Raw genomic sequence first — 14,530 nt, forward strand, 5'->3', positions numbered from 1 at the left:
TACTTTGAGTACCACTGACCAGGAGCATCCCAGGCCCTATCCCAGAGCTACTAGGTTAGAATCTATTTTTAAACAAAATCCCCAGGTGATTCATATTCATATTAAAGTTTGAACAGCACTGCTCTAAAATCAGACTCTAAGTGACTTTAAAGATCTATTCAGTAAGTACAAGATTAATTAATGAATAAGACTTGGGAAAGGGAGGGTACAGTACTCCCATCTTACCCACAATGGATACATTCCAAGACCCCCGGTGGATCCTGAAACTGCACATAGTACTGAACCCTATGTATGCTGTGATTTTTCCTGTACATATATACTTATGGTAAAGTTTAATTTGTAAATTAAGCATAGAAGAGATTAGCAACAATAACATAGTAAAATAGAACAATTAACAACAGTATACTGCAATAAAAGTTATCATAGATCTTAGTAGCATCAGCGTATGATTTTTTTCTTTCCTGATTAAGTCAAGAACTTTCACCTTTTCACTTAAAGGAAGCACTTTATGGCTTCTCTTTGGCGTATCCAGACTGCCAGCATCATGACTTTTGTGCTTTGGGGCTGTTATTAAGTCAAATAAGGGTGACTTGAACACTGTGATACTGCGACAGTCAATCTAATAACTGAGAAAGCTAGGTGACTAAGGGATGAGCAACATATGCAGCATGGATATGCTAGACAAAGGGATGATTTGCATCCTGGGCTGGATGGAGCAGGATGGTGTGAGAGTTCATCACGCTACTCAGAATAGCATACAATTTAAAACTTTTGCATTTCTGGAATTTTCCATTTAATATTTTCAGACCGCAGTTGAGCATGGGTAACTGAAACTGAGGAAAGCAAAACCGTGGACAAGCGAGGACTGCTGTACATATGAGGGTAGGCAGGAGACTTCTTGCGTGGCAGAAATCCATAGGGCCCTAAATACATTGGCCTTCAGTGCAACCGAGGGCCAACCCAGATCTCAAAGTGTTTCTTTTCACTACTGTGCTCGACTTCATAGTCTTTGCCTGTGAATAATTCCTTGAAGAGAGTTATAAAGGAAATTCGGAGTTTTAGAGAAAAAGGGGATGGACTAGTAAGGCGGGACACTTTTACAAAGCAGCTTTGGGAGAGAGAAACTAATTCTGGGCCTTAGAACTGCTTTCCTTTATCTTTAAGTTACGAAGAACTGAAATTTGGTTAAAAGTGTCTGCGGAACCATAGTGTGATTCTAGAAGTGGGCAGCAATAGTGCTGAGTCATAAACTCAGAAAACGTTGAATATTTGAATGGAGGGTCAAAACAGGTAAATATACCTCTTTGGAAACTTGCTCTATGCAAATGTAGGCACTGTCAGCATCAGGAATTTGCAGGCATCATGTGGGCATCCCAAGGAAAGGTGGCCTGAGCAAATGATGTATAGGGAAATTAGTTATATACAATACTCAGTTTTACTATTTTGAGGTGAGTGATGTTTTGATATGCTATTTAGAATGCTATCTTCTTTACTTTCTTGAACATAAATATAAAGGTTTTTATAGATGCACTTAGGAATTGAGTCCTCCATTTTCTTCTAAGACCTCAAGATTCTTAAGTAGGAAGTCTGCTGTAGGAATTTTGAAGCTAGGCATAGAATACTGTGCTGTGCTGCAAGCCTGGTTAAATGGGACTCCAGATAAACTTGAAACTTGTGATCATCTATAGGATCTGGGTTGAAGGCCTGGTTTTCAAAAAGTATCTTTTTTGAAAAAAGTTTTTGAGTACTTTAAGCAGTTAAATGTGAGAGTTAATAAGCTAACTACAAAACACTTTAAATATCCGAATTTAGTAAAGCAGGTCTTCTAATAACATATTTGTCAGCAGTTTATTAATCTTGTTTAATGTTAATTTAAAATAATGTTTAAAATGACAATATGATCTCTTTAGACCTAACGCTGCCTAAATCGTGTAATATAAATTGATCTGATCTATAGTTTAACTGCACATTCCCCACTCCCATGAAAACCAGGTTTTTACTTCCACTCATCATATAGACTTTTATCTTTAATACTCCAAATAGTAGTTGTAGCCAAGACATCAGTGCATTTTTCCCCACATCCTGCCTTTTCCTGAGTTAACAGGTGGCAACTGAGGTGCACCCCCGATGTGGGTTCCATCCCATACCTCTGCATCCATTCTGTTCTGTAAGCCTGGGACTGGTCTTTTAACTAAAGCCAGGGAAAGCATGGACATCCTCTGGCCTGTTGCTGCTGAGACCTGCTGCCGGTGTACCCTAAATGTGAGTCAGTCTCAATTTGCAGAAAGATTTTCTCTTGACCTTTCCTATTTCACAGCCGTTCAAACAGATCTTCTCTATTAGTTATAAAACAGTGCTGCATTATCAACTCATTAAAGGTAAATGCCATAGTGTTCCTCCAAAGAGGCGGCCTTTTCTGCTTGGGCATATCTCAGGATCTCTGCAGGAGACAAAATGAACAGGAATTTGGGCTTGCACTGACCAGCAAACATCTTGGCAAACTGTTGTAGGATGCCATCTGCAGATGTTAATTATCCAATTTGGGTCCTCTAATAGCTCTTGACTTCCTCTTGGCTCTACCAAATGCTTTTTATTTTCCTTCCAGATTCTTTATTATTCCTCTTGGGATGAGACAAACTCAGAGGCAACATTGCTGATTTCTTTTTCAAACAGTTAAACGCAGAAACATTAGTCTTTCATTCCTCCTTGTGGACATTTGGAGGACGTGATCTACTGCTCCATTTTAGTTTCAGAGAACTTCTCTCCAGTTCTTCCTACTTCCAGGACTGTGTAAATGGAAACAAGTTCTAGAAGAGTTGGTAAGACTGAAAAGCAGAGGGAGGGATAGTCCTCTGAAACTTGAGCGCTGAAATCGCTTTCTGTTCGGAGAAACTGGAACTCTAGTGACTGCTCTTCTGCCTTATCATCTCCCTTGTCTGTTGCCCAAAGCAGTTGCTCTAAGCCTTCTGTTTCTCTCATCAAGCTTCTTCCTTATTCCCTTACACTTTGAAGATGATCTTGCTCTCTACCAAAAACAGAACAATAGATCTGAACTCACTCAGATTCCTGTTTTCTCATCCTTAAACCAATAAGCATATCCCTCCTTGTTTTCTTTCTTTTTGCCAGGAAAGAAATGTCTAAGACCAGTCCCTTTAACATTGCTCTTATTCCTCACCCCTTCTGCCTACAGGACTTTGTTCCATCAGTGATCCTCATCCTCTCCTGTATCTTCAGGCTGTCTTCTCCTGGCTCCTTCCACTCTCCAGTGCTTAGTTCTCTCCCATTCTAAGAATTCTTTCCCTCAATGCTGCTCCTCTCTTAAACACAGAATGTTCTGAAAGAGTGATCTCTAGTCAGTGGCTCTACATATTCAACTCTCATTCTTGGCAAGTCCAATTCCATTCTCACCTCCATTCCTTCCCTTCTCTGAAACTGTTCTTACGTAGATTGCCAGCGACTTTCCAATTGTCAATTTTAGTGGTCACATTTCTACCTTTGGTCTGCCTGTCTGAGGCAATAGTCATTCTTAATCCTTCACTCAGAGGAAAGTTCTGATGAGTTTTAACTTTGTTCAGGGGTCAGGTGTGTTCATTTCATCCTGTGAGGCTTCCTCTTCTTTTGGTATATAATTTCAGGTTAAAAGAGACTGTATTTATCACTTTAAACAACTGAATCTCCACTTAGTGTGGTGGAAGTTACTATTCTCATGGTCCAAACTGCCAAGTTTGTATGGTGACTCTTCTAGAACCACGTATTTTCCATCCCTCCCTCCCACTTTTTATTAAAAGTAAAACAATTAATAAAAGTAAAACAATTTATTACAGCTAGTTAAAAAAATCTTAGTTTGTGTTTGTGCAAAAATCCTGATACCCAGCTTGCTCCTTTTTGCTCCCTAATGACCTTGGATTTTGAACATCAGCATTATGAAGATTTGTCTCTATGGATGTTAAAATAACCATACCAAGGTGTGAGGCAACTTGCAGTGCCTAAATGGGTCTTGACACATAGGAGGTGCTCAGTAAATATTTGTTGGAAAATTAATTCCATAGGCAGCCCTGAGAAATCATATGCAGTTCCAACTAGAGAGCTGGAAGCATGACCCATCTTATATCCCAGTTAGTTGGCTTGAAAGGTTTAATTGTGAGCAAAATGCTTAGGTCTAGATGCCATTGTAGTCTTTTCAAAACTTTGTAAAGTGGTTATTCTTTGCACATATTTCCTGAAGGGAGTGAAACAGTATGAACAGTTGAAAAGTCAAGTTGAATTCACTTGTGTTCCTACAACCAGGAAAAAACATCAGTTTCACTTTTCTGAATTAAAAATTCACATATTTAAATAGTTCATACTGTCTCTCTCCTCTTAGTCCCTCTGTGGTGTTTCTGGAGATGGGAGTCTTTGCTTTTGGTTTACATGGAGCACTAATGCAGTGAGCAAGTAGGCACCCTGTGTGCATTTGGTTCTAGAATTTAGTTCAGGAGAGTGCTGTGGTTCAAGAGGGTTGAAAAATTGCTCTTGAAGACCTGGCTGTGAATCTCACAGACCGCTGGAAAACTGCCCTTGACCCTGCTCCTTCGTCTTACCTCTCATCACTGTTAGTGTCATCTCCGTGTATTTAAATTATCTGTGCTAATGGAACTGACTGGCTCATTCTGTCTCTGTTTGTATCTGTAACTGGTAATATATTTCTCAACTCTTCTTTACAGAGGGACCTGTCAGGACACAAGAACATTGTGGGTTACATTGACTCCAGTATCAACAATGTGAGTAGCGGTGATGTATGGGAAGTTCTCATTCTGATGGACTTCTGCAGAGGTGAGTATATGAACTATACCTTAAGCTCTTATTTCTCTAGAACTTTGATTGTCAAGGACATGGTAGTCATTTCAGTTAATGTGCATTGTACCTTAATGTATGTTGTTCTGGTTTTAAAGATTGGAAAAGTAAGGGGCTAAAAGATGTAGAGCTTGCAGTCACCTCTTGGTTATTCCTATAATGGCAAGGATCAGTGGCACAAACAATTCAGAGTGGTAGATTATACAAAACTCTATTTTTGTTAGGTTTAGGAAGGTTTGGTGCATATATATGAATGAGAGTGTATGAGAATGAGAATGAATGTGTTCTTTGTGATGCTTTAAAACAAACGATGAAGGCACATAATAGAGACCCAGCTCCAGATGGACTAAAGAAACAATTCAGCTTCCACACTCCCTCACTCATGTGTTCTCTTCTCCACCCACGCCACCATCCTTGTGTTCTGGGGTAAAAGAATCCTTTTCGTCTAATGGAAATGACCTTCCTCCTTGCTTGAGAGCTATAATTTCCAGTAAGGCTGCATTCAAATGATGCTGCTGTTAACAGTGAACTTAAGTAGTTGAAAGCTTGGAGTTTTAAGCAGTATTTATCTTGGGAAATCCAGACTGTAGCATGAATTTATTCAGAGTTGACTGCATTTCATACAACCATTATTTGGAGGTTTGACTTTTTTGGCCTAAGCAGCTGCCACTTAGAAGCTTGGGTCAGTGTCTCACTGTTTGGTGCCCTGTTTTGTAGTCACCCTTACTTCTGCTATCATTTTCCTTGCCTTTAAATATACTGTCCATGAGTTAAATATGTTTCTAATCCCAAAAATGTGATGTTAACCAGTGATTACAGCTTTGACTGTGATAACTGTTAACCTGGTTTTGTAAAATACTCCCAAATTTGAACTCGACAGTTGGTTTCCTCCTGCTCCTTCCTTTTTGGACAATAAATGTTTAGAGATGAGGCAGTAGGAGCATCCAGGGATCTGGATGATCTTGTAAATGAGATCATCGGTCTTTCGGTCCTAGAGATTAAATGTCAGTGTAGCATTTCTACAGACCAGGCAGCAAGTATTGAAGCCAGAGAGACCAAGCTGTCCCTAAAGTACAGACTATAAACCTGTCTTCTTCCTTCTCCCAGGGTCTATTGTGCAATCTGATTCTTACTAAAAGATATGGCAAGTTGAACCTGTGGCCTCATCTTATACACAGTGGGGACAATATAACCAGGCAACTAGAGCAGGACCATATTGTCAGTTCTACTACTAATCTTGAAGACATAATGAGGGCAGCTCACATCTGGGGTGCTTTACGAAAGAAACTGTTTTGACACATTAGAGGAAGCACTGAATTGTAGGAAAACAAATCCCTGACTGGGAATCGAGACACCAGAGTTCTACTCCTGGCTCAGCCAGTGATCAGCTCTGTTACCTTAGTCCAAGTTGCTGCTCTGTAGACAGATATTTATTCTCTCGGGTAAGTGATGAGTCTGAATGTTTATAACCTCTTTTTTGCTCGGCACCCTTCTCAGGAGGCCAGGTGGTCAACCTGATGAACCAACGCCTACAAACAGGTTTTACAGAGAATGAAGTGCTCCAGATATTTTGTGACACCTGTGAAGCTGTTGCCCGCCTGCATCAGTGCAAAACTCCTATTATCCACCGTGACCTGAAGGTAACAGACCACACTGTTTCATTAAGTGTGGTCTTCACGGAGTATTTTCTGTCTGCCCTGGGGATGGTGTACATACTGTGGGCATGTGAGTGAAGTTTAAGACATGGTCCAAGTTCTAATCTTACATTCTGCTTGGGGAGAGAAAATAGAAAGGAAAGAAAAAAGTAACAGTATAGTGCAGATATCAGTTTTATTACTTAAGTAGTCTTCAGAAATTCTTTATAATCATCACATGCCTGAACACATATTTTTTTGTTTTTCATGATAAATTCCCAAATTTACTTTTCCAGGGTCATGAAAAGTAATATGCTAATTTAAATAGCTCGTGAACAATGATGCTTGGTCTTTAAAGTCTGTTTCATATTTTGCAAAATCCATTAATTGACTATTTAAAAAATTTGTCCTACTAATTACCATCCCCTTGTACCAAGCCTGTCCTATGGTGGTCACTTGACAATGTTAGTTGAATGGAATTGGCACCCAGTTAGGATTCGCTAGCATTTATGGAACACCAACTGTGTGCCATGTACTTTACTAGGCACTTTATGTACACTGTCTGTTTGAAGGGGGGCTTTTTTCTTTACATTTTATAGTTTAGGAAACTAAGGAGCGAAGAGGTTACGTGGTTTCCCTAAGGTCATATAACTGAGAAGGGGCAGCACCAGAATCTGAATCCAGCTCTTCTGATTCTACATTATAATTTCCTTTCATTATACCTGTGTTTCGAGAAATATGCTTCATGGCTAATAACTTGCATCAGCATCCCCTAGTGTACTTGTTAAATGAAGGCTGCTGGGTACCATACTCACTCTGTTGAGCTATAATTTTGGTGGTGATGTCAAGGAGGCCCAGGAATTCATATCTTAATAAGTTAAGCACCCCAAGTGGTTTTTTGTATATTCTAAAGTTTGAGGATCACAGCATACTGGCATTTCTGTTTTGGGGGTTTTTTGGGCTTTTGAAAAAAATTGAGATATAATTCACATACCATAAAACTCACCCTTTTAAAGCGTATAATTTGGTAGCTTTTATTATATTTACAAGGGTGTGCAACCATCACCACTATCTAATTCCAGAAGTTTTCATCATCCCAAAAAAGAAACTCTGTATCCATTGGCAATCACTGTTCGTTCCCCCTTTCTCCATCCCCGGGTAGCCACTAATTTACATTCTCTTGCCTATTCTGGACATTTCATATATATGGGCTCATACAATTTGTGACCTCTTGTATCTGACTTCTTTCCCCTAGCATAATGTTTTCAAGATTCATTTGTGTTGTAGCATGTATTGGTACTTCAGTCCTTTTTGTGGCATAATATTCCATTGTATGAATATATCACATTTTGTTTATCCATTCATCAGTTGATGAACATTTGAGTCGTTTCTGCTTTGCCTATGATGAATAAGGCTACTATGAACATTCATGTACGAGTTTTTATGTGGGCATATAAAGTTCTTCTGCGTATATACCTATATACCTAAGCATGGAATTGCTGGGTCGTATGGTAACTATGTTTGACTTTTTGAGGAACTGCCAAACTGTTTTCCAAAGGAGCTGCACTGTTTTATATCCCACCAGCAATAAATCAGGGTTCTAATTTCTCCACATCCTCACCAACACTTGTTACTGCCCTTTTTTATTTTAGCCATCCTAGTAAATGTGAAGTGGTGCATACATACTGGCATTTCTGTACTGAAGCAGTTGGCTTAGAAGAAGATAGATACATCTTCCAAAAGCCTTAGGTAGCCTTCTTCAGTGTCCCTCTGCCCACAGTCAGCCCTTTTCCTGAGTAGAAAAAGGAGAATACATCTCAGTAAATATTATGAGGCTAGCGTAGAACAAGTACATAATTCTGTGGAGGTGGTATAGATATAATATGGTCCTACTCTCGAGATGTTCAAAGTATTGGGGAGAGGATATAAATGAAATATTTAGACTTGAAACAAATAGGTAAAATATAGAACTTTATAGAACAAAGTGATCAATAGAAGAGAATCTGTTGGCTTAATGCATGGTCAGATATTGAGATCAGGCAATGGTGGTTGGAATCTTCTGGAAAGGTGGGATTTCAAAGGACTGGTGGGAGATGCGTGAGAGTAGAGGGTATTTCAGGCAGAGAGCGGAGCCTGACGGCTGCCTAGCGAAGGGAACAGCAGGCTGTTTGAGGGTGAGGATGGAGGTCCAAGCCTAGGGCATGGCCCTTTGTGGACCAGGCTAGGGAGACTGCAGGCCCCTGCTCTGAGTACATGCTGACACTGTATTCCTAGCTGCCCTTACTCATGAGTGAAATTCTTGGGCCTGTTAGCATATATTTAGAAACAAGCAGTTTTTACCAACATTTTAGGACCTGACCTCTCTCCCTGCTGCCTGCCTTGGAGGAAAGTTTATGATGGGCTAAGAAATAGGGGAAGTGTGGCTGGGTAGCACCAACCCTAGTCTTGAAGTGTGGGCTCTGCTTCTGTGACCCATATGAGCTCCAGCTTCTCTGGAGCCCCATTCTCTCCCCATGTCAGATGGGGTTTGATTTCACATTGGAACTCTGATTCTGTAGCCCTCACGCTGTGACTTGTCTTAACGGAACTGTAAGTGCTATGAGAGATGAGCACAGCAGCATCCTTCATATTGCCAGATGCAAAGGACACTATAGTCCCTGTCTTACTGTCCTCCCTGTGGCCTTTGACTCCTTCGTAACCATCTCCTCCCTTGACCTCTGTGACAGCGTGTTCTCCTGGCTCCTCCTCCAGCTCCTTGGTCACTCCTATAGTCACTTAGCCTCTCTGAGCCTCGGTTTTCTCATTTGTGAAGTGAGGACAGCAGCCCAGCTTTGGTTAGGGTCGTGGTAATGTTAAATGAGAGCGTGCATGTCAGCATCCAGGCACAGCCCTGGCACAGTAAGTCCTGAGAGAGGGCACAGAGGTGAGAGCCAAGGGAGGAGGCAGAAAGGGCCCTTGAGCATCCTTTTAGAGATGCTAGTCCCATGTTCTTAAACAAAATCTTCCTTTAACGTTTTTTAACATTTATTGGATTAAATGAGGCCTAAGTGATTATCATTTCATACCCATAAATAATACCTATCCAGTTTACATATTCCCAGCTTGTTAATGCCCTGTGGTGTGCACACTGCTGCTGCAGGGTGATTGGTAAGCATTGCCCAGTGACGGGAGGCTGAGGTACAGAGCTCAGTGTCCAGCCTGGGGACATGGAGTAGGTCAGTGCTTGGGCTCAGGCAGGAGGAGCCCCTGACTTTTCCCTCACTGCACTGAACAGCCTATGAGATGTTTCAGCAGAAGAACGTGGAGCAAACTGGAACTGGAGGGTGAGGCCGCGGTATGAGTGAGGAGAGGCTGCCATGCTCCGTTCCCCAGCCTGCCCTCAGCACTGTACCCCTTGCCCCTCCTCAGTGCTCCTAACAGGCAGTGCAGTCCTGAGAGCACAGTGCTGGGCTCTGTAGTGGTGTTTCAGTCCATATTGAAGACCATGAGGCATGCTGCTGGGTTGCCACTAGTGGTTCAGGAGACTTTGTTTCCCTCTCTTCTCTACCTTGGACACAGGGCATGTAAATAGGGGCCCCTGGGAGGAGGTCTCAGTTGGGATTATTGTAGAGGAGTCCTGTTGCTGTTGATTTTAGTCATTGACTCCTGGTTGTTTTGATTGAAGCTTTCCTACACTCCCCAAATCTTACACTCGGTGCCATCTAGATGCTTTCTTTAGCATCTTAGATTTTGTTGATTTCTGTTAGTGTGTGCTTGATGGGCAGTCACATTTGCCTTCTGTACCGCCAGCTTCCTAAGGCCTGAGTGAAAGTCCCCATGTACCTCCTTTTTGCCCCGGCCCTGTCATTGTGTCACGTAGCCTCAGCCACTCTGAGCTCCACGTTGCTGCTGGAACCAGCCACCACAGTCCTAGCAATAGCCAGAGCCACAAAGTTCTTTATTCTCCTGTTGGCCAGAGAAAGTGCTGGTTGCTGGTCTCTCGGTTGCTTCCCTGTGAGCAGGATTTCCATTTGTGAGGAGGCACCACTCTGAATAAAAGTCAAGGGGACACAGGAAAGAACACAGGCCAGGCCAGCTCTGGACCCCCTTGTTGAGCCAGTGCCACCCTGTGAAGGGGTCTGCTTGTTCACATTCAGACCTGAGAAATACCCTCCTGCCCTGCCCACCACATGTGTGGCCTTTGTTTCAAATTACGTGTAAGAAATAAGCTGAAGGCAGTCCCTGTCCTTATGTTCTAAAAATAACCGTGGCAGAAGTTCTGTTCTTTATGGAAGGTTTCTCCTCAAATACATTATTTTAACATTTTAATTATTTACCCCGCTTTTTACTTTTCATCTCTCTGAGGAAAGATAGAGATCATTATTGTAGATTGTGGAGTCATAGACCTGGGAGGGTCACCTAAGCCTGCCCTCTCCTTTTACCAATGAGGAAACCTCTACCCAGAAAGGCTTTGACCTGCGCAGCTAATTCAGTGGTCAAACCAGAGCAAAGGCCAAGGTCTTTTACTCCCATTTTGGTTTTTGTTTGTTTGACTTTGCTATGTTTTACGATGCTGTTTGTCCAAGCACTTAAGAAAGAGGAAGCGGGGCCGGCCTGGTGGCCTAGTGGTTAAGTTCATGTGCTCTGCTTTGGCAGCCCAGGGCTTGCAGGTTCAGATCCCAGGTATGGACCTACACACCACTCATGAAAACATGCTGTGGCAGCATCCCACATTCAAAATAGAGGAAGACTGGCACAGATGTTAGCTCAGGGCCACTCTTCCTCAAGCAAAAACAGGAAGATTGGCTACAGCTGTTAGCGTGGGACCAATCTTCCTCACAAAAAAAAGAAGAAAGAAGAAGAAAGGGTTAAGATTTAATGAGCACGTTCAGATTGAAAAAGTCATGAATGTCTCCTTTTGTCAGAAAAAAGATTTTGATCTTGTGAAGTACAATAGGATGAAGATTCTTGTCCTATTTTTAGAATCACAGGTTTGAAAAGCCACATTCATCTAATCCTCCATAATTTCCAGTTGTGATAAATTCTGTGACTGAAATGCCTGAATGCCATATCTGTTTGGAGTAATGGCAAGATGAAGAGGTCAGTAGGAGATGGCTTTCCAGACCTTTTAGCTAAAGCAGCAGAATTTGGGAGTGACAACTTTAATGACTCTCTTAAACTGATAGGTTGGGAAATAAGGTCAGCAGCATTAAACTCTCAAAGAGCTGAAAGATTTGAGCGTTGTAAGCAGTGGTTACCAATGCTAGGCTTACATCCTAAGGAACTTTGCCAAAAACAGTCACTGTGCAAATTCTCGAAAGCTTTCAGAAGATGGTGTATGAATAGCCAGTTGGTTCTTTACCTTCGTAATCTCATTTAATCCGTCTTGGCCCACTCTAGACCTGGCCCTAGTCTCCTCACACCTGGATGATTGTGCCTACTCTCATTTTCTCCCTTCTCTTATTCTCCCTCCTTTGTCACCATGCTCACCTTCCTAACAGACCTCTGTTCATCTGCTGCTGACCTGTTAAAAGTGCTGGATGGCTCCCTAGTGGCCTTCCTCAGCCTGCCCTCTGTCTGCTTCTCTGGTCCTCTCTCCTTCTGCTCTTTTCTCTCACCAGTCTGAGCTGTCCCTGTTCCTTAATTGCATAATGCACATCAGTGCAGTGAGTGAGTGTGTAGTCCTAGCAGTCAGGCAGCCTGAGCCCAAATCCTGCCCTACAGCCTGTGACCTCAAGCATGTTAGGCAACTGACCTCTGGTTTTTCATCTGTTAAGTGAGGACAATAAGGCTTTGTAAGACTTACATGAAATACTGTAGGTAGAAGTGCATGGGGCAGTGTGTGGTGCATAGTAAGTGCTATTAGTTGCTGGTACTATTGTTATTTTCATTCCTGCCTCTGTGCCTTTGTTCCTGTTATTAGTTTTACTTATATAAGTCCTTCACTTCCTCCAAGCCCAGCATTATCTCATGTCTGCATTCATAAGAGCGCTAGGCCATAATATGTCCAGTCCTGTGTTTTCAGTTTCCTAGCAGTACCAGTGCCCAGCACAGTGCTGTTCAGCCACACTGACCTGCCTCTGTGCTCCTCCCCACGGTAGTCCATGACTGCTCCCTTCTTCATTCAGGTCTCTGCTCCCCTCATCAGAGAGACCTTCCCTGACTGTGCTATTTACAGTTGCATCCCTCGAGGTCTTACATATATTTAACCTGCTGGATTTTTTTCATAACTTTTATCACTGTTAGGCATTATACTTATTTTCTTATTATCCTCAACTGGACTCTCAGCTCCATGAGAGGATGGATTTTGGTTTGTTCACAGCCTTATCCCCAGACCCAGAAAAGTACTTGGCATGTAGTAAGAGTTCAGAGATGTTTCTTTAATAGATGAATAGTAATAACATCTTGCATTTGTATAGGGAGATTTACAGTTTGTTTTCATGTGCATTCTCTTACCTGCTTCGTAACGACATTGATAGAAATATCAGCTTTACTTTGCGGATGAGAAACAAGCCCAAAGAGGTTTAAAGATTTGTCCCAGGTCAAACATCTAAAATAGTCACTGAGGTCTTCTGACCTCCAAATCCAATGTGGTTGCCACACACCATGCTCTGTGTTAAGTGTTTAGTTAATAATGGTGGTGGTGATGACCGAGGGCAGCAGCAGTGGCCAGCTTGGTCTCGGAGATTTTCACAGGTTTTATAAGTCACAGGGACAGACTGAGAGGGGGCGGAGAGTAGAGCAATTGTTAAGGCAGCTGCTGCCAAGTGATCTCACTTCGTAATCTCATTTGATCCTCCCGACAAACTTGCAGAGTAGCCAAGCAGGGATTACTGTTCTTTTCTGCATTGATGTTTCTTTGATAAAGTTTTCCCTGCATTGATATTTTTGGCTCTCTTGTCTACTTTTGTACACACCCTTAATTTTTAACTGGTTTTCCTGTAAATATAGTTTTGTACAGTGTTATCTTGTGGGAGGAAGGGAGGCAAGCTGAGGTGGGGACCAGGTTGGATATAGTATAGCTCCTGAGTTCTGACACTATGGAACCTAACCAGAAATGCAGTTTTTAAGGTGGGGGGGGGAACCCTAATGTTCCTTATCTTTATTTTGTTCTTTGTCTACTTAGTTCTCCTCCCTCCCCCAGTAGTGATTTTGCTCCCTAGAACTGCCTTGTTTGTGTTTTGATGTGAATTAACTTTTCAGCTTTCTAGATTATACATTCTAGCATTAGAAGTGTAGAGACCGATCTGGGAAGGGACTGCACTCATATAATCGGAGAAGTATGATTTCACATGAGCAATTATATGAGTGAGGTACATGAGGCCAAGAAGGAAGATTGTTGCTGAATGATGCTGAATAAGGGACTTAGGGATCCCTGGTGTGTGTAAAGTACTAGACTGAGTATTGTAGGGGACACATAGGCATAATGTAATTATAGATAAGAGGTTGTCAAACTGTTCTGCAAAGGGTTAGATGGTGAATATTTTAGGCATGTTGACCATACAGTCTGTCTCAACTGCTCAACTCTGTCGTTAGAGCTCAAAAGCAGCCATAGACTAGAGGATAAGTAACCACTGGGCAAGGCTTTGTTTGGCCTAAAGGTCTTACTTTGCCAACCCCTCCTATCGAAGGTAAGTTCTCTTGGTTTTGTAGGGTAGTCATGGAAGGTTTTACTTAGGAGTTACAACTTGAGCAAGGCCTTGAAGAATGTCTGGAACTTGACTAGTGGAGAGTGAACAATTGATTAAAAGGACAAACTAGGTGATACAGGGAATGCTTAGGAGACATTGAACAAACCAGCCTGGCTAGTATTTAGACACTTGGTTCCTCATTGACTAGATTCCTGCTATAGGGGCATTTCTGGACATAAAGAACTAAGGTAGCTCTGTCCTTAAGCTTGTACCCAGTACATTGGGCAAGTATAGACATCAGGCCTACCAGCGTTAGAGGGTGAGGATAGGGTGCTTGAGAAATTGCTCTGCTTCTAACCTGCTTCCTGCCCTGGCAGAAAGGCAAGTGCCAGTCCTTCTCTAGATTAGATTTCCTGGGCTCACTTCCTGGGTTAAATGCTGTAAGCCTCACTT

General features: G+C 42.1%; 1 protein-coding gene across 18 annotated transcripts in view; it reads left to right on the forward strand.

Moving 5' to 3' along the window:
* The window catches only part of AAK1 (AP2 associated kinase 1), a 161,819-nt gene that overhangs the window by 85,894 nt on the left and 61,395 nt on the right, over positions 1-14,530 (forward strand). For all 18 annotated transcript variants that reach the window (XM_070511999.1, XM_070512000.1, XM_070511990.1 and 15 more), the window contains exons 4-5: positions 4,704-4,812; positions 6,331-6,473. In XM_070511999.1, coding sequence (XP_070368100.1) covers positions 4,704-4,812; positions 6,331-6,473 — 252 coding nt within the window. The remainder of the gene's footprint in view (positions 1-4,703; positions 4,813-6,330; positions 6,474-14,530) is intronic.

The sequence above is a fragment of the Equus asinus genome, chromosome 6 (assembly GCF_041296235.1).
Source record: "Equus asinus isolate D_3611 breed Donkey chromosome 6, EquAss-T2T_v2, whole genome shotgun sequence".
In the NCBI taxonomy this organism is placed as follows: domain Eukaryota; kingdom Metazoa; phylum Chordata; class Mammalia; order Perissodactyla; family Equidae; genus Equus; species Equus asinus.